This window comes from Copadichromis virginalis, linkage group LG13 (assembly GCF_057382275.1).
Source record: "Copadichromis virginalis isolate Kocher_CV1m ecotype Utaka linkage group LG13, C_Virginalis_male_GT1.1, whole genome shotgun sequence".
Classification (NCBI taxonomy): Eukaryota; Metazoa; Chordata; class Actinopteri; order Cichliformes; family Cichlidae; genus Copadichromis; species Copadichromis virginalis.
In genome coordinates, this window is record NC_140630.1 from 12,054,873 (window position 1) to 12,081,160 (window position 26,288).

The 26,288-nt window shown below is 39.6% G+C and overlaps 2 protein-coding genes across 5 annotated transcripts in view; one reads left to right on the forward strand and one right to left on the reverse strand.

Moving 5' to 3' along the window:
- The first annotated feature begins 1,260 nt into the window (after nt 1-1,260).
- On the forward strand, nt 1,261-6,725 carry il22ra2 (interleukin 22 receptor, alpha 2). Its single transcript, XM_085477320.1, has 6 exons — nt 1,261-1,519; nt 2,600-2,714; nt 3,900-4,084; nt 4,509-4,654; nt 5,386-5,543; nt 6,059-6,725. The coding sequence occupies exons 1-5, from the start codon at nt 1,456-1,458 to the stop codon at nt 5,533-5,535; spliced, it is 660 nt and encodes a 219-aa protein (XP_085333446.1). The 5' UTR covers nt 1,261-1,455; the 3' UTR covers nt 5,536-5,543; nt 6,059-6,725.
- A 799-nt stretch (nt 6,726-7,524) lies between these two features.
- map3k21 (mitogen-activated protein kinase kinase kinase 21) overlaps nt 7,525-26,288 on the reverse strand; it is a 30,365-nt gene continuing 11,601 nt past the window's right edge. The window contains exons 2-11 of one of the 4 annotated variants that reach the window (XM_085477324.1): nt 19,802-19,982; nt 19,518-19,666; nt 18,921-19,096; nt 16,912-17,152; nt 16,202-16,324; nt 15,274-15,369; nt 13,725-13,875; nt 11,670-11,764; nt 10,740-11,570; nt 7,525-10,651 (exon numbers count right to left, since the gene is read on the reverse strand). In XM_085477324.1, the coding sequence (XP_085333450.1) occupies nt 10,278-10,651; nt 10,740-11,570; nt 11,670-11,764; nt 13,725-13,875; nt 15,274-15,369; nt 16,202-16,324; nt 16,912-17,152; nt 18,921-19,096; nt 19,518-19,666; nt 19,802-19,982 (2,417 nt within the window). In that variant the 3' untranslated portion in view covers nt 7,525-10,277. Of the gene's footprint in view, nt 10,652-10,739; nt 11,574-11,669; nt 11,765-13,724; nt 13,876-15,273; nt 15,370-16,201; nt 16,325-16,911; nt 17,153-18,920; nt 19,097-19,517; nt 19,667-19,801; nt 19,983-26,288 lie in introns of all 4 variants that reach the window. The other 3 variants (XM_085477323.1, XM_085477322.1, XM_085477321.1) reach the window with 3 other exon arrangements.

Sequence of the window (26,288 nt, forward strand, 5' to 3'; positions counted from 1 at the left end):
CAATATTTCACTCACAATATGAAATTAATGTGACTTTTAACATTTTCCAATATGCTGACCAAGTTTCCTGTTATACAGTAATGTAACCAGAATGCAACCAACAGCCAGCCAGTTGAGTTCCCTCACGTTGTGCTCATTGACAAAGATGGCAACATGTTAGAAAACTGTCTGCATTTAGAAAATAGACCATATTTATTTGCAAACCTTCAACAATCTCCCTGAAAGTGATTTTAGTCAATCCAAGGCAGACAGCGACTTCTTTTGGAAAGTTCACCTCTTATCAGGTAACCCGTTGAATGGCTTTGGACAACTATTTAGTCGCCACGATCTGTCACAGAATGTGAAGAAATTCAACACAGTCACCACGCAGCCACTTATTCTAGATGCAATGAAGTTGCTGTCCTATTTTTGCTGGGGTGTCTAAGCCATTAGCTTCGAATAAGTTTCCTTAGCTAATGTTATCTCGGGAGGAGTAGTATTCCCAGAGTATTTTAATTTATTTAATAAAATATCAATATTTGGTGTCCTTGTATTGACACAATTTTGCCAAACAAAATATTGTAATTTTAAGTTGTGTTGATGTTTTTCACGCAATTTTTTTTATTTTCAAATTTTAGTCCAGTCCTTGAACCTGCCCACACTTAGCAAATAGCCAGTTTTAAATCAGAGCCTTCTACACTTTGTTATTGGCAGCCTATCACAAAGGCATACAATCTGATTTCTTTAGTAAATATACAAAGATGCCAAAGATAACAGTTTGGTAGGCATAAAGTGGTATTTTCTGCCAACAAAGTGATTTGTAAAGAGCTATAAGGTGAAAACTTCTGTCCCTAAAAAAATTGAGGAAACTGGATAAGTGCTGAAAAAGAAGTTGCACTGCTAAAAAATGGAATAATGAACACAGAAAGGTGCCATCAGATTGTGGTACCAACAATACATCGCAAGCATCAGATTGGCAACAGCTTAATTTTTAAGCATGACCGAAATCCCAAACACACTGCTAATGCAGTAAAAGCAGTTTAGAAGGAGTTTCAGTAAACCCATTTTCCTAGCAGAATACAAAGAATGAGGGGGGACTCAAGTATCCTCAGGTTTACTGCTATTGTAAGAGCTTTGTGTCTTTTGTGTTTTAAAATTGACTTCGGCAGGAATGACCCAGAAAAGTCATGATATTCAATACTTTAGCACACATTAGGGTGGCACACAAGTAACGTGATCTGACACTTTTTTGTTTTGGATCCTTTTGTACGATTTGTAAAAAACACAGGAAAAAAAAAACATCTTATTACATCAAATAAGTAACACTATATCCTATATCTGTGTCCAAATGCCATATAAGGAACGCCAGGGGAAGTTGATGGCATGTTAAAGGCAAGGGTGTTTCCAACAGCACCAGTCCAGTGTGGCTCGTTGTGAACATTTGCACGTTGGTCGTCCACAAACCACATAAACACCATGACATCTCTCCTGCTTGGAGCAGCGCTGCTGGGCAACTTGGGCATCTCTGTCACAGCACAAGGTAACTTCTTAGAATTTATTTCTCTGTATTTTTATTTCCATGTAAAACATGTGGTTTAGGGCTGTTCTTGATCTAAAGTTAGGCTGATTTACATCTGCCTCACCTCACTGCTCCCATAATAAAACCAAGAAGTATAACTTTACTGGTGCCACAGAAAACCAAACCAACCAATAGCAGAACTTACAGCATCTTCTGCTAGAAATCTACTTTTTCATTACCTTTTCCCTAGTCTAAAATTCATTAGTAAATCCTGAACAACTGAAACACACTTTTTGAGTGATTGTATTGTATCTTTATTTATTTCAGACATAATAAAACAAACAACCAAAAAACAAAAAAACCCAATATATACTCGTCTACATGTACTTTCGTTTACGGATACGAATATATGTGTAGATATACACACACACACGTATTTGTACAGACAAGCAAAAAAGAAATATAATAAAATAAAACACATTCGTCTAACATGAAATAACAATTGTTTGGTCTGAAAAGGAGTAGGAAGAAGTATACACATACTTATTAACTCCTACCCTATCAAAGTCTAGACTTGTTGAAATAAAGAATGAAGTGTAATGTTATTGTTGGGAGTGAAAACAAAGTTGGTCCGACGCTGCTGTGTTTGTTCAGAAAGAACAACAGACAAAGGTGTGAGAAAAAGATGATTTTTGCCATGAGAATTATTTGTATTGTTTTGTGTGTTCGGGTTTTTTTTGTTTGTTTGTTTGTTTTTTTACTAATAATTTAACTGCAGTGTGTTAAGTTTGGACAGGAGCTGCTGTTGATCTTTTAGAAATGTTAAAAGCATCTTCTTCTTTGCAAGTTGCCCTCTATAAAATCCATGCAGCGTTATGTGAAAAGCTTAGAAAACTCTTACTAAATTCTGGGGTTCAGTGCCTTTCAGAGTGTAAAATTAACAGATTTTATATGTTGTCATTTACCTTTACAGTATTTACTATACTATTATTCTGTGTATGTGATCATTATCTTTACTATGTTTCTGAATAATACACATTAGTATGGACATTGTCTTTGCATAAACCCAGACTGTTCTTCATTATGTTTTCACACTTCCAGTGATACTGCCTCGACCCAGCCAGGTGAGGTTTGACTCAGTGGACTATAAAAACATCCTGAACTGGACTCCACCCACCACGAACTCTTCTCTGCAGTACAACGTCCAGTGGAAGATGTGAGAGGACACACACACGCACACGCACACGCACACACACACACACACACGTACATGCAGGAGCACAGTTTTAACTACAAAAAAGGAAGCAAGACTCTTTTACAAGTAACAGTCCTGCAAAATATCAAAATAAAAGCATTCATTCAGCAGCGAAACATTGCCTCTTCTGCATTATATCTGATCATTGTATCATTATTACTGATGTATCAGCAAATGAAGTGTTTTGCAGTTAAGGTGGAACTTACTGAGTTAGACTACATGGAGTAAAGTATTGACTCGTGCCACGAAGCTCCTGACATACAGTTTTTTTTGCTGAGTTTTGGAGTAGGGCTGGGTATCAATTTTGATTTCTATAACAGATTCAATTTCGATTCACAAGGTCTCGATTCGATTTGATTCAATTCAATTTTCACTGAGACAGTCAGAAACATAATTCTGATCATTTGTCAGTACATATCCATATTTTTTAATATCTAGGTATAAAAACAAAGCTGACACTTGTCAGACTTCATCGGAGGTGTAAGCATCACAGCAGACACCTTTGTAACGGAGGATAAACCAAAGAAAAACATGAAGGAGATTTTCGAGTCCTGGCTTTTTATAGCAGATAACCGCCTTAAAATAATCTGCAGCAGATCAAAAACAGAAAAAAATCACGAATCAATATATGAACATTACCTGATGCTGCTGAAGTGAAGCAGAGCAAAGTTATAGAGGTTTTTATTAGAGACACAACTAAGCCTTTGCAGTTTGGCATAATTTGTAAAAGTTTACATTTCTTCGGTATTGAACAGCAGAAATGAGGCTTTCTTGTCAGCGGTCATTTTTGAAAAAGACTAAACAAAACAGCGGCCGACAGCGCTGAACACAACAGTAGATTGGTGCGAATAAGCCAGCGAATAATGCAGAAAACTGAGATTTGAGATCGGAAACCGGTCTCGAAGTACACCGAGAGAGAGAGCTGTGGAGGAAGTGTGATTTTATGGTGGTGGAAGCAAAACTGCAAAAGTAAGAGGGAATTCATGACGACGTTTTTCAAACTTGAAATGTAGTTTTGATCTTCTTGCTGTTGGTTCAATGAGTCAGAGTATCTGTGTTAATATTATTGCAGCACCCTCAGTAGGATGCTGGGTAGGTTGCACAGGATGAAATAACCATCCTCTGTGTTTATGTCTTCTCCCTCAGTTATGGCGAGCCCGAGTGGATCGATGTGCCAGGCTGTCAAAAGATCCGGAAGCACCACTGTGACCTCAGCGACATGACCTCTGAGCCCAGAGAGTGGTACTACGCCAGAGTTGGTGCTGTGTCTGTGGCCACCAGCAGCAAATCAGCCTGGGCCCTCTCCCCCAGATTCAGCCCGCGTTGGGACAGTGAGTGTTTACACAACTTCTCGCATCATTGTCTGCATCCTCTTTCCGTTCGTTCTCACTTCCCCAAACTGATGCAGGAACGTATGGCAGCAAGCACAGCCTGAAGCCAGGTGCACAGACACTCATGAGCTGGTTCAGCTATTTAAATAGAGCATAACAAAGATCTAAGTTAAGTTAAAAAATGCTCTCTCCAAACTATATATAACTAATGTCAGATAAAAAAAAAAGCTCCAAAGTTCAGGTTGCATTGTCTTGCAATCCAATCACAGTCACATGACTTCTTTAGACTTCCCTCTTTAAGTTAAAAACAACAGCAGCATACTCTCCGCTGCTTCCTCTCTTTTCCTCTGCGTTGCTTCACGCTCTCACAACTGTGTGTTCATCGCTCTGCGGATAAGCTCAAAGAAATTTGTTTCCCATGCAGCCAAAATCAGCCCCCCTGTGCTGAGACTGAATGTAACCGAACAACCAGCCATTGTGGTCCGAGTGAAGCCCCCCCGAGACCTGGTCCGGAAGCTGCACAGCAATTTGTACTACAAGATCTACTTAACACACCCCAGTGGAGAAGAAGTACGCACACACACTCACACCAAACACCCTGCTGCGCATCCATCTCCACACTGATTAGGCCGGGTTTATTTTAGACTCATTACATCCTGAATGTAATTCCATGGGAAAACTGTGTTTGATTTGTGCACTTGTGATAAATTAATCACACTTAATTGGGAATTTAAGTCAGAACAGCTGAACATGCTGAAATCTCTACATTTCCCCAATTTTAGCACACGTTTCAACATTTAAGAATGAAATAATAATCAATAATCACTGCATTTTCTCTATGATAAGCACCGGATTGCATCTTTTTTTCTCCAGGTTTCACTGTAAACATTAGTAAATTATTCATTGTCAATTCATTCCTCGCTGTTTGTGACACTCAAATACTCACTTTAGAGAAGGTGGCGTGCAGTTTTTTTTCCACAAACACAAACAGTTGCCGTCACAGCAGTATGCAAAAATTAATTTGTTTTTTTTTCCCGGAGCTTAAAACAAATAAAATTGAAAGGTTACAGTGGAATCGGTGCACAGTTCCAAAATAGAGAAGGAAGAAGAGGAAGAGCAGCAAAAGATGATTGACAAAACAAGAACAACAACAAAAAGAAGAACAAAACAATTTGCATTTTTTCCGCCTGTAGTTCTTGAAATTTTCTGTCAAACTGCACCACCTGTTGCTTCCAGCCGCCCGTTACCGCTGAGGGCTGGTGGACACTCACTGTCTCTCTCTTTATCTCTCTCTCCTTTAGGAGGTGTTTGACATGAAGTGCTGTTCTCACAAGCTGACTCTGAAGGACCTGAATCACAGAGAAGAATACTGCCTCCAAGCTCAGATCGTCCTCCCTCTGCAGGGCAAGCACAGCGCCCGCAGCTCTCTGAAATGCGTCACTACCCTCTGACAACACAGGTATGAAAACACATTCCCTCATATCACATCATTGCATCGTATCATGTCGTGCCGGCTGCAGGGTAGAGACGTGTCTAGCTCCTGTAGATCACCACTGATGCAAATTCCTGCCACAGCGCAAAGCCGCCATATCTGTGAGAAACTGTTGCAGGTGTGTGTTTTAGTTGCCTGCACACCGACCCGTTGGAGAGTATTGTTGATGACCAACAATACTGCTGCAACAAAAGATCACCCGGATGAGATGTCTAGTATCATTTGTCACATCACAATCGCCCGCGGCTTTGAGATAGAGGGGAGGGGAAAGAAACACCCTGGAGGAGTAATCCTATCATGAGTCTGTACATGATGACAGTAATTACCCCAGCTCACCCCGCCCTTTTCACCATATTTAGATCTTTTAGAGAGACAAAACAGAACTGCTCCGTTTGCTGATTTCCTTCTCTCTGCATTTCGTTGCCTTGTACTTGTGACATGTGCAATGACAATAAAGTTGAATTCTATTCTCTTTTCTGCAGACACAGCATCGGCCATCCCTTCAGCTTTAAATATCCATCGCTACCTCGACGGCCACAGCCACACACATCCGTGCAAGTAAAAGTGATGCACTTTATTGTACAAAGCATTAAAGGCCTCATATGAAGGCAAACTTGCACGTTCACCGGAAGAGGATTGCTTTTGTTTTTTTAAACTTAAAGAGTATTTTTTTAAATTTTTTCTATTCATGGCAAAATATTCTGAACTCACAGGCAGCTTTTCCTCTCCATAAATCATAAAAATATTATTGCAATCTGGTGTGCTCGTTCACACATGGTCAAGATATATTTTCAACTTATGTCTGTTTCCTCATACCTCTCGCACGCAGTCCAGCAGTGAGGATCAGCGAATGCTGCTTTAACGTCTTTAAGAGAGCTTTTTGTAAAGAAAAAAACTCTGCTAAAAGAAAACTGTATGAGAATGTACTGTGCTAAATGTATCACACTACAAATAAAATCCACTGTTGAAATTGACCTCTGTCCTGTAAGTTGGACCCTTTTTGTACAAACAGTAAAGCTGGTGGTGTTTTCGCAGTTTTCTCATCGTCTTCTCCTCTTTGTATTTTATTGCCTACAAAGGTATAGTGTTACGCCTATTTGTGCAGCCATGAATATATAGTTTTTTTAAATTAAAGCTCAGTAATATGCAAAAACAGCAACTTTGATTCTAGTGTGTTTTTTTCTGGTGTTACTCTGTTGTTGTAGTTTAGATTTATTCCAAGACGACAGTGAATACAAACTTAAAGGACAGAGTCACCATAGTGGTGCCTTCAGATTTCAAGAGTCAGAGTTTTTAACTTTTGCTAGGAGTCTACATAATACTTTGAAATATAGGAAAAAAAACCCTACGATATTTTTTATACTTATGTGTCGTATAATAATATAATCTGTGCACTTAGCTTGCTTGTTAAGGAAGATTTAAAAGTAGCGACTGAACCCTCTGAGGTCATCAAGGGTGACTGACTTGCAGTTGAGCTTCAAACCATGTGTTTTTGATGGTTGTCTAAGAATGATTACTTTTTCTTTTACCCTGAATGGCAGGACTTTGGAAAATAATAATAATACAAATCCATGTTCTGATGGTGTAGGTCTGGGCTTTGGGTCTTCACCAACAGTAGCTTCACCTCACTGCGTCTTGTGTTGTTGCTACTTTCCCATTCATAGCTGTGAAAAAAAGACCATCTCATGAACTTTACTGTCTTGCCTTTGAATCTGGGCCCTGTCCTTTAACCATCCAGTCTTTGTGCCACGCTTTGGTGGGTTTGCTTCTGTAGGCAGAGGCAGCTTTCAGCTTTTTGAGGGTTTCACAGCATCTTCGGGAACTTTTGAACATGATGCTGAACTACTAGTTGAATTGAATCCCCATAAATCATCTTCAGATGACACAAAAAACTGAAATTATATTTTAAACTGTGTTTGGAAAAAAAAAAAAAGACAAACCAATGACATTAGTCTCGACTTAGACTTTATTGAAAACATTGATAAACTGGATACTCTTCATCAATCAGGCATGAAATGACAAATACTGTAATGATATCAAACAGCGCTCACTGAAACAGACGTACTCTAAGCTCAATGTGACACAGTCAGCGTGACACGTGTTCAGTGATTTAAAGGAAGCACTGCATTTAACAGGAAGTTCTCATTTGATTGGGAGGGCGGTGGGTCTTTCAGCTACAGTGCTTCACACTGAGGATCTTTGTGGCGTTTTCATGTGGAGTCGCCTTCTTTGTAGGAACTCCTCACTAGCAGCTAGTTCATTTAGTAGTTTTGGTCCTGAGGACTGAGAGGCCTTAGTGCTGATAGAGCTGAATTTTGGTCCTGTAGCCACACAGCCTGAATGTGCAGTGTCTGGATTCACGAATATTATTGCTGCAGTTTGTAAAATATATTGGCATGTGTGTCTGGGAATGTTTCAGGTCTGCAGTGTTATAGCAGCAGTGCATGCTGGTGTTTAAAGATGCCCTTAATTTATTTCACTTTTAACAGCCCTATGATCAGTAAGGCCCTTTACAGTGTTTAGAGCTGCTCTGAATTCAGTGATCATAAAACACAGCAACACAGGAAATGATAAAATGCCACAGTGAGATACACATGAGCAATCAGTTATATTTACACCATTTGGAAATTCATATCTTTTAGTAAATGAATACTTGAGTGGGCCACTTTTATATTCAATTTACTTACTAAACAATTACAGGTGGCATTGGGTCCAGCATATATCCTTCATTATCAGCTCTGCATACTGTCAAGTTCACACAAGTCTGGAAGAAACATGTTGACAAATCAACATTCAAAGCCCTTTGTGAATACTGAGGAAAACTAGCATGATCATGAAAGGCAAACGGTGTCTTGACTCGGAATATTTTCTAAATGCAAAAACCTTTTGCTTAACATTGTATAAAAAGTGTACAAAGAGAAACCGATACAACCGACAACCTGACTCAACTAAACGTTAAAACCAGTTACATGTAACAGCGCTATCACAGAATCAAACCAACCAAACTGGGGCTGATTTCTATGACTGAGTGACCGAGCTTTTAAACGACAAAGCTGAAAGGCACACATTTATCAGGTTTACAGTACAAGTATTGCAGTTTTGTGCAGTTGATGCTCTAAACAGTAAGTAAACACTCTCCTGTGTGCACATTTATGGGCTTTGTAGAAATCCTAAACATCCAAGCAGTTTATTTGGGTTTTCCCTCACATGAACATTCACGGCTGATGCGTTCCTCCCGCTCTGCTGCAGTGTGCCAAATAAAGACAATTTTAACAAAGAAAAAACATCTATAAATACTCCATATTCCATATTATCAACACATGACCACAACTCCTAAACGAGAAGATTCCAGGTCTGCTTTGAAGGACTTCCAGTTTTCTACCCGCATTCAGGGAATTCTGGGTGGAAACACACATGCATCTCTACCCGGGTCCAGTATGTAATCTACCTCGAGACAGCGTGGCCTCATGGTAACACGTGACGTAGTCCAGAAATGTGATCTGTTCCTGTGTACTCACGGACAGCAATTAAATATGTGACAGTAACCCCGACTGCAAAACTCAAGTGTTTCAAAAGGAAGTGTAACAGAGCTTTAAAACATGGCTCAGCTGTTTTATTTGAACCTAAACCACAATCTGTGTTTAAACCTAAGATTTTGGTCTGAATCTTAACCATACAAACATGAATCGTGTCTTTTAAGTGAATGCCACCATCTTCCCCTTCCTAGGGTGGACTACACTACAATTTGTAATCATGAACCTCATCATAAACTCTCCTCAGACTGTGTGGCAGATGTTTTTGTGCATACAAACAAACAAACAAACAAAAAAGAAAACAGTTTTCTTCATGAAAACAAATTAACAGACACATTTCTCGACTACTCCACGGACTCTTCGAAAACACCAATCTATTGCCCAAGAACAAACTGTACTGCAGCATTGCTGCCTCAGTCATGAAACAGCATTAATGCCATATAAAAGAAAACAAAACTGCCAGCATTAGGCCGATAAAGGATTAAAAGAAATATTTACAAACAAGGCATAGTATATTTTTGTTCAATGTTTTAAGGGTACATGCATGCATGATTTTTAAGTCAAAAAAAAATATTAAAAAATCTAAAAGCGTGATCACACTTTTTTGAAACTGACATGGAATGTGTGTCCTGTTGGTTTCTAAGGTAAGGTCAAGTCTCTTCATATTAAATTACCTATAAAAATATATATATAAATAAAAAGGTGAGGGTATTGTGTTGAGAAAAGCTGCAGCAGCGGTCAACGTTTAGCTGCACCGATAGAACGAGAAAGGAAAAGGGTGGGGGGTGACAAGAGCGAGGAAAGGATGGGGAAACAAAGGCAGCAGTCAAGCACCGAGATGATCACAGGAAGAGCTGCTGATCCATCTCTGGAAAGTTCTGCCTTGGTTTCAGAACCCCGTGTGTGTGTACTAGAAAGAAACACACTGGAACACCTGTGACTCAGGAATTTTCTAAAAGCCTCAGACTCTGCTGCAGTCTAGAACATAGAATATGTGCTAGAACTGCGACAAAGCCGTTTCTATCGCTCTGTATAGAACTTCATCAAATAGAAACAAAGGCAGCCTGCTTCTAAACCCTCCAGGAGTTCTGTGTGTGTAAGTTCTGAACATTCTAGGCTGTGAGCAACAAGCTACAACCACCAGCAAGCAGCTCGCTTCTCGAGACTTCTAAGAGAGGAACTCTTTGTCCAGCTCAAAGACAGAGGGCCGTGCAGGAGAGCTTTGAATGCGGCAGAGCGGCACGGTGCAGTCTCGTTTCTGGCCCTCGGTGTCCATGTCCAGCAGGGAGCAGCCCATCCCTACCTCTGAGGACAGCATCACGTTTAGGTTCTGCGCCGTCTTTTCTCCGGAATAGTGACCCAGGGAGTAGCTTTTGTTGCGTCCTCGCAGCAGAGCCCAGGTGTGGGGTTTGGCCCTGAGTGACACTGGCCGCGGTCTTGTGAAGGCCTCTCCACCAGAGGGCTTCTCTGGCCCTCCATCCTTCTCTTGTTTCTCCTGCTTCTTTTGTGTGACTGGAGGAGGCAGAGCGGGCAGGCCATTGGCTGTGAACAAACGGAGATACATTTTTGGAGTGGGAATCCTTTTTAAACCTGTATATACAAGTTTTCTCACTTTTTGTTAGTTACTCACTGTTGTGGTTGGTGGTGTATTTCTTTCTGCGTAGACGTGCTGCTGGGTTGTGGTTGGTCTGCTCTGGCGGCTGGCTTTGGGTTTGCACCGCTGTCTGCGTTTTAGCTGCAGTCTTGTTACTCTGGCCTTCTGGAACTGCTGCTGGGCTGCATCTGGATGGCTCTGTGTGATGATTGACAGCCACATGCTCAGCCTTCACAGGGTTAGACTCCGACATCTCCGCTTCAGACTGTAAGAGACACTTGGTGGAGTTGTACTCCATGATGGCTGACATGGAAATAAGATTGACAGGTTGGGGGGAGTTGTGGTTTGACGTTCCCTCGTCTTTACGGGAGCGACCACTTGGTGGTGAGGTGCTGCGGCGGAAACGGGTTGCGCGTTGAAACAGGCCCTCTTTCTTTTTCTTCTCTTTCTCCTCTTTCGGGGGCTCGCAGTCTTCGCCAGCAGCTGAGTTTTTCAGGGCTTCCCTGATGTCATAACCGAGCACAACCGAAGCCAGCAGCGAACCGCAGCCATACAGCACAGCGTCGGTCTTGCGGCGACCCGATGTCCTTTTCAGGCTGTTGGTGGGTGTAAGCTGTGGGGTAGTTGAGGTGGATGAAGTGGATGTGGTGGTATATGGGTCGTCTGGAGTCTCTGGTTGGCCGCTCTGACCTGCTAATCCCACTCCAGCATCTCCTGTCCCGCAGTTTCCACCAGGGCAAATCTGAGTCTGCTGCTCGTCCCTCCACAGAGGTAGATCGATGTACACCTGGTTGGGGAACTTGAGCTGCTTTGGTTTGGAGCTGCTGTCAGAACATTCCTGGGAGAAAGTCTCATCTTTACTGTTCCCTGCTAAAAACACAGAAGTGGAAATATCAATAAATACCTGCTCCTTATAAATCCAAGCACCATTTAAACAAATTTAATGTCACCACAGTTTTAGCTCACCTTGTTCGGCAAACAGGGCAGCAAGAGGGACAGACTTCTGGGACTTCACCAGGCTGGTGGACCACGGGTTACTGCCATCTGACAGAGGACGCACTCTATAAAAAGAATTATTAGTGAGGTACACTGCAGAATTAGTTACATATATAAAGACTGAAGATGCTCTTTCATGCACCACGCTGACCACAAGGTCGAGCAAAATTAGTGCTGCATAGGCTGTTCCATATCATTACTATGTCATCTTTTGAGGCGACAGTGTCTTCGTGTGTGCTATTTGCATCGGCTTCCTGTCATTCTACTTTTCTATTTGTGACACATATGTGTGTCACACTGTGCCCATGCGATCCAACCATTATTGGACGGATGAGTTTCAGAGTGCAGCACAGTGCATGAAACTTTCCATCCTCTTACTATAATGATCGTAGCATATGATCATTTGTCTGTATATACTTCATCGCCTCTTTAACAGGTTGGCCAATCTGAGCGAAACTTTGCACAAACATTATCACACGTACAGAGATTACTAACATCTAAATATTTTTATAAAAGGATTGATTATAAATTACAATTGTTTAGATTTTTGTATATATTATGCTCACTTCACCATAGGGCTGCTCAATTAATCGAATTTTAATCACGATTACGATCTGGGCTTTCAACGATCATTAAAAATGACCGAGCCGATTATTAGCCCCTCCCTCATTTATCCGCGACACCTTAAAGGCCGGTCCGTGAAAATATTGTCGGGCATAAACCGGTCCGTGGCGCAAAAAAGGTTGGAGACCGCTGATTAAGAGGACCCGAGGGAAGCTCGGAAAGCTAAGCAGAAGTTATTTGGAGAGGAGAGTGACTGCTGTTGGTTGAAAAGAGAGGTAAAAAAAAAAAAAAAAAAAAAAAAAACTTCAGTGGTGTTGCACACCATTTTATATTATTTTTTTAAAGTCATTGTTAACCCTTTAAAGCCGGTCAGAGCAGCATGCTCCGTTTTGCGTAACTATTTTTAAATCCCTGTAGAACCTGAACCGTGTAAGCTAGCGCAATAATTTGTTTTGCATATGAAACCGGAGGAGTTGTACTTACATCTTATGCCATCAGCTTGTCCTCGGTCACGGTTTCCTTCCACATATAGCTTTGCAAAAATTGCATAAAAAGCGCTTGCAGGAACAAAAACATAATATTCCAGAAACACGCTTTGCCGTTCCTATCAGCTGTTGGTAACACTTCCCACAGTGAAATGATGCACATGCTGTTTTCTTTGCAAATTTGCATCATAGGATTGTTTTTTGTTTTTCCTGCAGTATATAAAAATTGCTGTATCTCCAAAATAAAACTATGAAGACACTCAAAAGAAATTTCCTGTGGTGGGAAACTATTTTTTGCAACTTTATTGTAAAGTTTTGAGGGATAAACCTCTTAAATTTCTCCAAGTAGAAATATATGTAAACAAAACAAAAGCGATTTTCAATTTTTTTTGTAGTTTATTGCACTTTTTTGCAATTTATGTAATTACTATGGACTTAATGCATACATATTAAAATATGGGCTATAACAGTTGTATTGATGTATAGCAACTTGAAATGCTCCCACAAATGGCACTACAGCATGTAAAAAAAATAATAATATAAGCTCTGGTGGACTTGGTTCTATAGTAGGTCTTAAAGGGTTAAATAAATATCGTCAAATAATCGTGATCTCAATTTCAGTGAAAATAATCGTGATTATCATTTTTGCCATAATCGAGCAGCCCTACTTCACCATCCCTGTGCGAATGCAATGTTACATTTTCTGACAGAACGTTTTTTGTTTTTTTTAAATCGTATGAGACTTTGAGATGTTTGACCATCTGCAGTCCTTTAGAGAAGCATACAAATGATGACTTCTTTAGTTTTTTTTGGACTCTGTAAATGTAGCATGAATCAGATACACAAAGAAGAGTCAAAAACTATTTCATCACTTTGAAAATTTGACTTAGACAAGCTTGTTTTTAAGTCTTCAACTACACAGTGCGAGTAAAACGTGACTGTCCTGCTTTTTTTCCTGTGTGTAAACACACTTCACCTCTGAGCGGCAGCAGGCCTCTCTTTGCTCTGTACTGAACTGGGTCCCCAGGTTCTTCCTTTCTTCTTGATTCCCTTTTTCACGTCATCAAACTCCTCTGGCCTGAAGGGGGAGCTGCGGCCCCACGTACGGTTGCTCTCATCTTGAGTAACTGTAAATGCAGCGATTGTTAAGTTTTACAAATAAACAAACCAATCAATCAACTCCTGCAAGCTGCTGTTGACCAAAAGACAGTCCTCACACGAAATATGGACTAGACATGTTAGTAGGATTATTAAATGTTTTCTGCCATCTGTACAATCCTGGTATTAATCAATCCATAGAAGCATTATGAAGTACAGTGGTCCCTCGTTTATCGCGGGGGTTACGTTCCAAAAATAAACTGCGATAGTTGAAATCCACGAAGTAGCCAACTTTATTTTTACAATTATTATAGATGTTTTAAGGCTGTAAAACCCCTCGCTACACACCTTATACACTTTTCTCAGACAGATATGAACATTTTCACACTTTTCTCTCTTGTTTAAATACTCTCAAAGTTCAAACCTTTGTAGAAAAATAAGTCCAGTATTATAGAATGACACCAAAGGCTCCCGCGGTTGCCTTTGATGGTGCAAAATGTTTTGTTGACATTGTTGTGTTTGTTGGGGGGGAAACTTACAGACATACAGTACAGCACTTCAGAGTCACACTGCTAGCGATCGAAGATTTATGTAAATTTGACAAGCTGAACGCATTCTGTACTGTAGAGGAGACACCGCACGAGATTGATTGACAATGGTCTACAGCCAATCAGGACGCAGAACACAAAGCGTTGTAAGAAAAAAAACAAAACCATGCAAAATTGCACCAAAAAAAAAAAAAAAAAAAAAAAAAAAAAAAAATCAGGAAAAGAGCGAGGCTGCGAAAGGTGAACCGCATTATAGCGAGGGACCGCTGTACTTACGGTAAAAAACATTGGGTAAACACCAAACCCCTGGAGTACTGTTGTTCAAAAGTTATACACTAGATGGCTTTCGAGTCTTTTAATTTAATGTCTGATTCAGGAAGATTCAGAGTGAATATCATAATCGTGACAGTGATAATCATAGAACAATTCAAAAAGAAAAACAACAGCAACCAATAGCAGTGTTGTTTTAAGATCCTCTTACTGGTATTGGTTAGTTGTCATGAACTTCAGCAAAAGCAGCATCCACCAATTATGTCACAGCATCAGACAAGAGCCAAAGAAAGCTGCCACCAAATTCATTTGTAGAATTCAAAGACAAAAAAAAAGAAAAAAGAAACAGCTCCGTGGCCCATGTCTGCAGCATGAACTGTGTAGCTAATTTATTTGATTTTAAGGTTGATGAAAACATTTTTACAAGTAGAAAACACCAAAGTCTTGTTATGATCCACACATCAGATAAATGCTGTCAATCTGCAAGAGAAAAATCACTGACTGGAAACTTTAACCACTTTCAACACTTAAAGTTAGCCACACGTAACACACAGCACTCAGTGCTACTGGCAACGCCTCACGCTGCATGAGCGAAGCCAGTCTCCTTGCCTTTCCTCCTGAACCCAGAGTAGGCTGACACCTCGCTGGTCAAATCAACATCCTGTTGGTAAACATACAAACTGTCCCTCGGCCTGTGGGATGTCACTGAGGAGGGAAATGCACATGTTACAGCCTGAGCACTGTGAAACAGAGCATTTAATGCTACAAAACAGAAGGTGGAGCACTTCAGCCAGTGCTGCCATAAATAAGTCTAAATGTTTATCTGTTGGAATAAACATTTACACTTATATGTATGAATGAAATTTATGGCTGGTGCAAATAAAACTGACTTTAAAATGTGCAAGAAATAGGTGTCCATGTCAACAGGGCTGTTATTCAATTGCTATGTATCATATGGCTATGCATAAAGATTTAATAAAATGCTGAAGTAAATCAGTGTACACAACTGCAAATACATGATTCCTCATAAAGTGTACAATCCTGTGTGCACTAAATACAGGCTTCTAAAACACACCTCCTCCTTGGATAGCACAGACCTGTCTAATCTTGTAGCTCAAAGCATCAATTAAGACTAAGTTTAAACACATGGATCTGTATACAAATGTACGTCTTTTTTCTAGTACTCTGATTTTTCAGTGCCTCCTATGTTACAGAGAAGACCCCTATCTGTATTATCACCTACCATAAATGCACAAGAGGAATTTGTCCCAGTTATTGCAGGGGCGTTGGTGTGTGACTAACATCTTTTTAAAACTGTTCAAACAACTGCCTCTGCCTCTGGAGCTTTTGTTCACATGGCTCTAGTCATTGTGCATGATACTGTTCCCATGTTCCCAGTTCCTGTGAAATTCTCAGAGCTGATGTGATTTCTTTGGTTCTTTTACATTTGAGCAGGCTGGACTCAAGGTAGGACAGTAAGCACGACTAAGAAAACCTGAGGGACTCTTTAATATGCAAAAACACAAACTGAACTTACGCTGAATGGCTCGTAGACGAGGGATAAGTGTGGGACTGCTGGGAGGAGAGGAGCTGGTACTGTGAAGGCTCCGCCTTTTGTCCATGGAGGGCGAAGCCTGCACGGTGATCTTATGCTGGAAGTCTGCAATATGCCGGACAAGTAAAACAGTTATTATAATCCCAGAGGAGTTACTGTTTGAGTGATTACAGTTTGATATGTATAGTTAGATTTTCCAACACAGTTCAAATGTTGCAAACACAACAACATCAGAGTGATTATTTAATCTGGACGTGTTAGTTTGCTTATTTTTTCTGAATAGTGTAGGCTAAAAGCTTGGAAAATACAATATGGTTTAACTTTTTTATTTTGCTACAGATGTATGGGAATGATGTGGCAAATACACCATTCTCATACAAGAACTATATACTGGGAAAACATGATTTGTCAAGCTCTGGAGTTGTTTTTGACAGGAGATTCCAAGAAATTCAAATAGCAAATTAGCTTCAAAGCTTTGACAGGCAGTGGGCAGGGCAAATCTCACTCTGTTTGTACCACTGAGTGATGGCACAAAGGGACAGAGAGGATCCATCCAGAGCGAGAACTCCAGTTTTAAAGCACTGCAATCCAATTTTTTTTAAGTGCTATTACGGGGAAAAAAAGGAAGGCTCATTTGTATCGTGAGGTTTGGATGTGGGAATATTTGAGCTTAGTTCAGTCTGCAAGCTCACCTGAGGGTAGGCTGATGCGGTTCCCATCCTTCAGTTTAAGGCGGGAACGTTTAAATTTGCCTTTTCTCTTCTTCACGTTGGGCTTGTCTTTGTTGAGCTGGAAAATGAGGATGTTGAGCTCTCTCTCCAGCACGTTGATCTCGCGCTCTGCCAGCTGCTGCTCCCGACGCTTCAGCAACTCCTCCTGAGACTTCTGCTGCAGGGCGGCTCGCGTCAGCTCCTCTTCTCTGGAACGTAGCTCCTGGAAGAAGCAGGTATTAAGAGGTAAGTGCATTTATAGAACTGGCTGAAAGATTTCAGATGGTGACACCTCCTAAGGCGTGAACTCTTCCACGGCATGCATTTTTAATTTGTCTTTGATATTTGGGCTGATTGGGACCTGATGAATGTAAAAACAAAGAATTATTTTATTTTTTTAACCTAATTTTTGTTTCTAAGAAAAATGAGAGCCACATATGAGGATATTCGTTTAAAATTTCGATAGAACAGTAGCAGTATAATGTCCTCGTGAGTGGATATCAGGCCCTTGTAGAGCCAAATTGAGTATTTTGGTCTAAATAACCCAAAATGTGATGTCCTCACACGTGGACGCCAGGTCCTAGGAGGTTAAGGCACCTTCTATAGACCTCAATAGCTGCTCTAACAATAGTGAGCTAAGTTGGCATTGTTTGCCAACACTGTATGAGCTAAAACATGAGCAAGCACAATTTCAAGTGCAGAGCTAGTCAAGTCTACAGTAAGCAGTTTACAGTAAGTAAATTATATAAACTACTTTTTTAGTGAACAGTCAACATTTAAAGGATAACACTAGGATGAATAAAAGTGCCTTAGAGATCCAGAAAGGATGTATGTCATCCTCGCTAGATCAATATTTAGAACTACTCTTAAGTTGTGCCTCTGTGTCACATTTGTTCCGTGTGTGGTTTTAGACATGTTTTTTGAGCACTGAAATCTTTAAAATAGGCAGGAGTAGGTAGCCTTCTTTTTGAGGCAGTGTTATGCTCTCCCACCACTGCTTACTCATTCTTCACTCCCTCCATTTTCTCTTGAATTGCTCTCAGTTGAGTAATAATAATCCTTACTGGATGACTTCCATAAAGCAGCTTTACAGTCAAACCACTTCAGCCACCCACCTAGACACAGATTACGGTGAGATTTTTTTTACAGGAAATCTGTTTAAATGAAGGGACTAATTCCCTAATCTTGTAAAATTTATGATGGGAAAACTCAAAGCTAAATTAGCCTTATTCTTTGAGCTTTGCATAGTGGTTGAATTTAATATAGCATGGTGAAGCAACAGAAATTACCAGCTGTGCAGATAAACGTTTAATTTGGGGATTGTAAGATTTAAAAAACGTAAACCTCATGCTCAAACGGTGGATTAGCAGAACTGGAAAAACTAGAACAAAGCAGACAGCATAAATCCACAATACAAAAATAGGCACAAATTAAAACTCAATAAAAACACCACCTGTGCACTTTTGTATTTTGTGTAAAACTCCGTTCACCATTCATTAACTCAGCTCTGTGTGCTGATCCTGCTGTTTCTCTAAACACTAATTAACTCCTCTCTCCCCACTTTAAGCCAGAAACAGCAGACTTATACAGGAAGCAGATTAAGGTTTTAACAAGGGGAAGTCCACTAAAGCACTTCGGCATTAATGACTTGATTGTTAAACGTGCGATTTAGCCTTATCCACTGAAAGTAACCAATTAAACATTTTTATCCCATGAAACCAGTCCAGGGCAATACATCGGGGTTAGACGTAATGATAGATTAGCCTGCGTGTATCATTACTAAAACTCAAAGAGTGAAGCAAGATGAAAAACTGGTCTTTTTTCATACTTGGCGTCAGGGTCCAACTTCCCACACTGTGCGACACAGACGAGAGGATGCTGGAAATTAAGTTTACTTTCATGTGTTTAACCAGCTGCTAGGATAGTTCCGTGTTCAGTGGCTTCAACATATTGATGTTAGTGTATGAAAGAATCTCCTCCTTCTGCTCTACCTTCTCTTTGGTCCTGAGCTCATCAAACATCTCCTGGATCTCCACACGCCAGTCGTCCTGCATGCTGTGGAAGGAGTCCTGAGGCATGGTGGCCATCACCGCCTCTTCGATGGCTGAAAGCTGCTCCAGGATGCAGGAGAATGAGGGACGCACATGGGGGTCCTGGTCCCAGCAATCTGGACAAATACAATGCAGTGAAAAGATGGACTCATAACCACTGTGACCAGGGCATCTACATCATACTGTATTTGTGGGCCTAGTGAACTGCTCTGACAGAAAAAAAAGGAGTCAGCTGGATCAGCAGAAATTCACAAAGTTGGGAAAAACCAGCAAACTTGCCATTAGCCATTTTAAGAGTGCATTTACTATTACCATGCACGCATTTTCCACTAGAAATATGTATGCATGTACAAATCTACACATAAAATTAAATTAAACTTAAAGTCTAATATTTGGTGCCATATGGCCTATTTGTGGAACAGGTGGCGTCGCTTCTTGTGCCTCTCTTGGAATAAGATGCCAGTCTCACATACATTTTCTGTGGATAAACAAAGCTTCAGCTCAGCTTCAGCTCCACTGATATTTGCTCATACTTACCTTCCATGAGCTTAGCGAAGGGTTCGGGGCAAGTGGAAGGGATTGGTAGGGTTAACTTATTAACTGCCACGCCGTAAGCAACAGCAAGGCCGTCTATTCCACGGTACGGCACCTCCCCTGTTAACAGCTCCCACAGCAAGACACCATAGCTGAAAAGAAAAAAAAAAAAACCCCAAAGTAAACTAATGATAAATAAATTTAAAGAACAATGACAGACAAATGAAAAAAAGGTAAGTATTTAAATCTAATGTCAAGGCCTCATGTGTCATTATCATCCATTATACCTCCAGACGTCACTGCCTTTGGAGAAGAGAGATGACTTAATGACCTCTGGTGCCATCCAGGAGTAGGTGCCTGCTGCTGACATTTTTGTGGTTTTGTGCCATTCCCTGGCTAAGCCAAAATCTGTGATCTTCAAGGTCTTTCTCCCAATGTCATCATTCTCAATTTTTTCAAGTAATAAAACTGAAAAGGAAAAATAATTTACTTTAGGTAGATCGATGCACAAAAACCATAGGATAAAAAAAATGCTCGAGAAAAAAAAAAAAAAGCAGTGTAACTGAGATAAAAGGAAAAAGGAAAAGACGGGACTGGGATGAAAGTGACAGATGTGAAGGGGATGGAGAATAAAGGTGAAATGTAAGAAAGGGGGATATACAAAGAGTGAGCGACAGAGAAAAGGGCGACCGTCCAGGTGAGGAGATGATAGCAGATATTTAAAAAGGGCCAACAGCAGTATGCTGGTCATTCATTACTGTAGAAACAGAAGGCTGACAGTGCCACAAAGCACCTGTCCTCGGGTCCTAAAACTGCTCAACACATTAAAGAGAGCAAGAACCCCTCAAACCTGCTGGTAACACTACACCAGGTCTGAGAGCGCTGCCACAGTGAAGTCACAAACTAAAATGTGTGAAGTCAAAACCCTTAGTGTTCATCATGATCTGGATAAAATAAATAAATTCACAAGTTGAAGACGTACACAAACACACATACAGTTTACACACACTGAACGTGTTGTGTGTGCATCAGGAATAAAGTACTGGGCAAATGGACTAAAAACACGGCCTAAATATTCTTGAAAGCAGCAGGTTTTTCCATAGCCTGTCCGCCTCCTCTGGTTGCTTAGCTGTCAAATTGCATGCACTTCATGATATCAGTTACCTGTGGTTCACTAAGAAAGTGGGTGTAAAATGAAGGGCTGCAGTATTCATAGACTATAATTTGCTAATAGTTACCACCAAAGGGAGATTGGTTTGATTTGCATTTGCATTAAATTGTTACCAAAGATAGGGCTTTGCCCATCTTACAAGAAATCACATCCAGATATAGATCTGGATTTAGGATTTTTTTTGCAATCTGGGGCACAACTGGATATTCTTAATCACATCTTTACAAATACCTACAGAAAATACTTAAAATTGCAGCCTCATCTTCAAATGTCTTGTTTACTAAAACTTAATAGACACTCAGGGTGAAATAACATGATGAAAAGCATATGAATAAATAAACAAACCAGAATAATAAACAAACCGTAAATAACAACTAAATGAAAAAGGGAGCACAGAGCTTATGAAAACAACTTTGGGTCTCTGGTGTTTAGTCCATTTAAATCACTTTAAAATTACACAATCAGGGATGCAGGGGTGAACACTGTAATTTTGCTTGGGTGCGAACAAAAACAACTGCCCTGAGACCCTTTGGAGGAGGTGGTCTTGGTCCACTTCCAAACTCCAGAGCTGTTTGTTTATGGTGTAAACATAATACGAACCAACTACTTGGTGTATGCTGCAAATTTGAGCGAAATGCTTTTCCGTAGTCAAGTAAGTTTTGCAGTTTGGATTGTGGCAGGGTACCACAGATGTTCAGTGTACACAAATTGTCAGTACAGGCTAGCAACTAGCCCTTAAATGTAATGTAAATCCCTTGTTTCCCTTGTTCCAACATGCCAGAACACAGCACCTTTAGTTACTTTTGTTGCTCCCACCCAGACACATTTGCCTAATCGGTAGACAAAAAGTTCTCACATGGTTTCTAGTGACACATTGCAAGAATGTGTTTTTTTTCTGTGTGTAAAAGGAACAACTATAAGTTTCAGCTATCAGGCTCATCAACTGATATGGACTGAAGTAAATGACATATAGATGTGAAAATGCACTTGTACACGGTATTTTTCAAAACAAGAATATTCTGCTTTTGTTTTTTAATCCTTTCCCTCACAAGCACCATTTTAATGAACACCATCGTCCATGTGAAAACGTAAAAACCGTTGTTGCTTTGAGCATGTCAAAGCAATGTAACCCTAACCATACAAAAATGTCAGAAGCCTATAAACAAGAACACGTAGTCCAGTCTGATGTTAACAATGGAGATAAAGACACACACCTCTGATGTTGCAACACATAATCTCTGTAATCCCTGTCCAAACATGAATGCACATGCAGTTTTTGAAAATGATCACATTGAGAGTACTTTTTCAAAGCTTGATTTTTAGCATAAAGCTGTTTACATGTGGACAAAATGCAACGGTGCACGTAAAAAGCTTTGTTTTCCAAAACAAATGTGTATGTGCAGACCAAACCAGCATTTGGGCTTTCTCAACCTGTGCCACATTTCTTCTAATGTTAAATGTTTTATTTCAACAAGAATAAAACTAATATTATACCTCTGATAACATGAAGCCTCTTTTTCCATGAACTGGTGTAGCCAAAATGAAGTCTTTGATCCTTTGATTCTCTTTGTATCATGTACAAAATGTGTTTTTGCCAAGATCTCCTCACATTAAAAGCTGCTCGATTTCATTATTTACACTACAGGTCAATTTGAACATGTCCTATCAGCTGTGTTGATTCTACAGAACAAACAAAAGGCTAGCAATAACTCGAGAGTCTAAATGCCCCTTTGGTTGGTTTGACAGAGGCAATCAGTGTTGAGAGTTTATTGTTAAGAAAAACAGCCTGATATCTCCGTGGATGGATGGAACGTTGCTGCCACTTACACTCTGTGGGAATATTTTCCAAGGGAGAAACAACGTCATGATAAAGATAGATAGTGGAAGTGTTCAAGGTAATAAGGCATTTGTGTGCCTTGACGGACTGTAACTAAATGTAAACTTAAAAACGTTATTTAGTCTAAAGACTCTTTGTTAACAGCATTTTTTTTGTAAACCAAGGCTTTGTAATGTTTGTCGGCACTCAGTTGCACCATTGTGCTGTTATCACTCGATGACCTTGGACTTACTCCCACACGACTACACAACCAAGACTTGCCAATAAACACACACACACACTCGCTTTCACACCTTAGTGAGGACATCAAATTGACATAATGCTTAACCTTATCCTAACCTTAACCACTAGGAATCAGTGCATACTCCTAACCCTAACCCTAAACCTAACCACAACCTAATTGTAACCTTAACTCTAAAACCAAATTCTTAGCCTCAAAAATGCCTTCAAATTCGTGAGGACCAGCATTTAGTCCCCACAACTGACTGCTGGTCCCTGCAAGTACAGTGGGCTTCTAATGTTTGGTCCTCATAAAGATGTTTAAACAAGTCAACACAAACACACATGCACACAAACCTATACATAAATCCTTTCTGCATGCCTATATTACACTACTAATCAAATTTTATTAAAATCTCAGGCTCAAGTAATACAAGTAGCACAGTTAACTGATAAAGTACACAGATATTCAGTTTGACACAGTAAATGTGTCAAACTTGGACCAGATTTGCTGAAAGATGTAGGAGCAGTGGAAAGGACTAGATGGAGAACAGATAATAGAAACAAGTTTAGAGACCTCGGGAAAACTCAAGTGACCATACAATTTTAGTTGGTAAAAGATACAATGTCCTTTTTTATAGCTCTACAGCTCTCTTTTTGTAAACACTTAGACTATTTCCTTTTTCTCTGAGTGATATTTTAAAATATTCATATGTAAAATAAGTGAATAAACAAACCCCCAAAAAATTCAGATTAAGCATTTTTATGCAGAGGAGTACATTACAGAACACATTTAGATAATATGTAACACATTTTCTTTGTTATATAATAATAACAAATATTTAAAGGGGAACAAATACAAGTCGTTTAAAATGAATTGCTCATTGGTTTCTATTTTAGAAAATGCAATTTTTTTTGCTTTAAGCTGTAATGAAAAAGTATTCTTTACTCTGTCTTCTTGGAAGGCTTTATACGTTTTTGTACATCTGTTTCTGTGTGTTAAAATGTGCGAGTGAGTGAGTTTGTGTCTGTAAGTCTTTAAAGAAGAATGTGGTGGCTGCAATGAAGAGAAGCGAGCATATCAGAAGTATCTGAAGTTTGGCTGGCGATGCAAAATTTTTGTGATGCATTAAAACAAGCTGTTATGATGATATATAAGAGTCTCTGCAGATCGTTCCTAATTGCAGAGCTGGCAGCTGCTGATTGGTTCCATGATCAAGAATTGCTAAGCCTTGTATATATTGTGTAGATACTTTTCACTTGTAAATAGGCACTGAGGTAGAGGGGTGAACTGCCTTATTATTTTCTGTACTTTTTTCTCATTTATTCAAAGGGTCTACCTTACAATATAAAGTGCCTTGAGGTGACTGTTGCTGTAAATAAAATAAAATTGAATTGAATTAGGGAGTTGGGGGTAGCACTTATCTTTTGTTTGATATTTGTTTCACCCAGGGTTTAGGTAGCACCTCCCTTTTTGGAATAACTTGTTTTGTTTGTTATTTCAGCCTTTGTTCACCCCGGAGTTTAAGCGTTCAGTTTGGTAACACCTTAACTTGTAAATTGGCTTCTAGGTATGGCTTTGGGGACCAGGGTCACAGGGTCACCTTCCTTTTAACCCTTTTGTTGCACTCCTGTACCCCTAGACCGGGACGTAACAGTAGATGTTAATTAATATTAACAATAATTCAATATCCAACCTCAAATCCCTCAGGTCAGAGGGTCAGAGTTTTACTGGCCCATGCACGTTGTTATTAGCTTGTGAAAAAATTTTTTTTATATATATTTTTAAATGTTAATGCAATTTCATTGACACAGTAATATATTATTTCACTTTGAATCTGAAAAATGTTATGAAAACCTTGAAATAAATATGGTCTAGTACACACTTCTCTTTAGACTCACCCCTGTTTGCTTCCATGTAAAAGAGGACAGCTGCCGTTAGCTTTCAGCAAGCAGTATAATTTAAACATGGAATCAGACTAAGTGAACAGTCAATCTGCATATTTTAATAAAACTTCTAGAGGCTTACTTCAGACTTTTCACTGTTTCACATAAAACAAATGGTGGTGATCAGAGCAGCTACAGAGTTTGTTGATCAGGTGCTTTGATAAAGACCTCCCACTTGCTTATTCCCAGTAAAGGTTTTAATGGCAATCACAGGAACAGCAATGCTGTTTTGGAAACTAGAAACATGTTTTCTTTCAATAAACCTGAGCTCAGCATCTCGAGAACAGCTCCGCCTCTTTGCTCTTCGTGGTGTGTAAACAAACAGCTTCACGTTAACTGTGCCAGCGTCATCATCCTGCTCCCGTTTCCATGGTGACAATGGCCCGTTACAAAGCCGTGCCTGTTATTACCACAGTTGTGCTTAAAAGGAAACCTAAACAAACTGGTAAATATGTTACATTCGTATTTTTTGTGGAAACAATATTTTCAATATTTATACTACTGAAAAACCTGAAAATCGCAACAAATTAGATGTCATATTAAAGAATGTTTACCAACAAATAAAAATAAAATCAAAGCATATAAAAAGAAAAAGCTGTTTCCAAGGTCACGAATGATCCCAGACATAAATAAATAAATAAATAGTATGAACAAAGTCACATATACAAATAAGGTCATTCTGGGGTTAACCAACTGTACACTTGGTTAAAAATAAATAAATAAATGAAGCATAATTTCCTTATTATGGTCTGTTCACACCAAACATGAAGCTAAGGTACACTTAACAATGCTTGCGTTTATGCATGCACGATGGCAATCGATACAATAAGACATTTTAAAAACTTAAGATGAAGGTGTGATTAATTTTTTCCAAAACTTTCCTTTTTTTCTTTTTTTAAATCTCTGTATAAAAGATAAGTTCAACCAGACAGCTCCACCTGCCCTCAAATGATGTCAATAGGCTTAACCTCCACTTCTGATTATTGCTGGCATCAGCAGCAATCCAATCTATGGGAAAATGCCAGGGTTTTTGTGATGTAGAATGAAGCGAATTTTTCATCCCAGTTTAAATATTTTAACTTACATAATCAAAAACTTGCCTCTATTCACATTACCTGGGTGAAATTTGCATCAGTCCACCTAACTGGATGCACGCTGCATGAAAATGCACTGTTAAAAAAAAAGAAAAAAGAAAAAAAAAAAAGAACTTGGATTGAACTATAAATGAATTTCTTTTGTTGCCCTTCATGTAGTACAAACTGGATTGGTCAGCCATCAAAGTCTTTTGTGGAACACCTTCAACATAAACAAACAAAGAAAATAAGGTCCAGCATGTCACATGTCTGCTTCGACTATGCACTGTCATTTGAGAGTCTTTTAGGAGTGAAACCTTTGAAGAATAGCCAAATAGTATCTTTGCTTCAAATGGCCATGCATAGTTTGCAGCTCTAGTTTCAAATCTTGGTTTTAGAGTTGCTATTCCCCTAACAGTTTACACAAACACTTAAAGTAAGACTCAGGGGAAAGAAATCAATTCACTGTTTAACTTAAGGAACAAATGGGCCAATTCCTACTTGTAGAATACTTCCTATCAAAAACA

Excerpts from the sequence above, each read along its gene's own strand:
- il22ra2 (XM_085477320.1), top strand. The coding sequence starts at position 1,456 with ATGACATCTCTCCTGCTTGGAGCAGCGCTGCTGGGCAACTTGGGCATC. Across the intron at positions 1,520-2,599 it reads CATCTCTGTCACAGCACAAG|TGATACTGCCTCGACCCAGC; the intron begins GTAACTTCTTAG and ends TCACACTTCCAG. Across the intron at positions 2,715-3,899 it reads TACAACGTCCAGTGGAAGAT|TTATGGCGAGCCCGAGTGGA; the intron begins GTGAGAGGACAC and ends CTTCTCCCTCAG.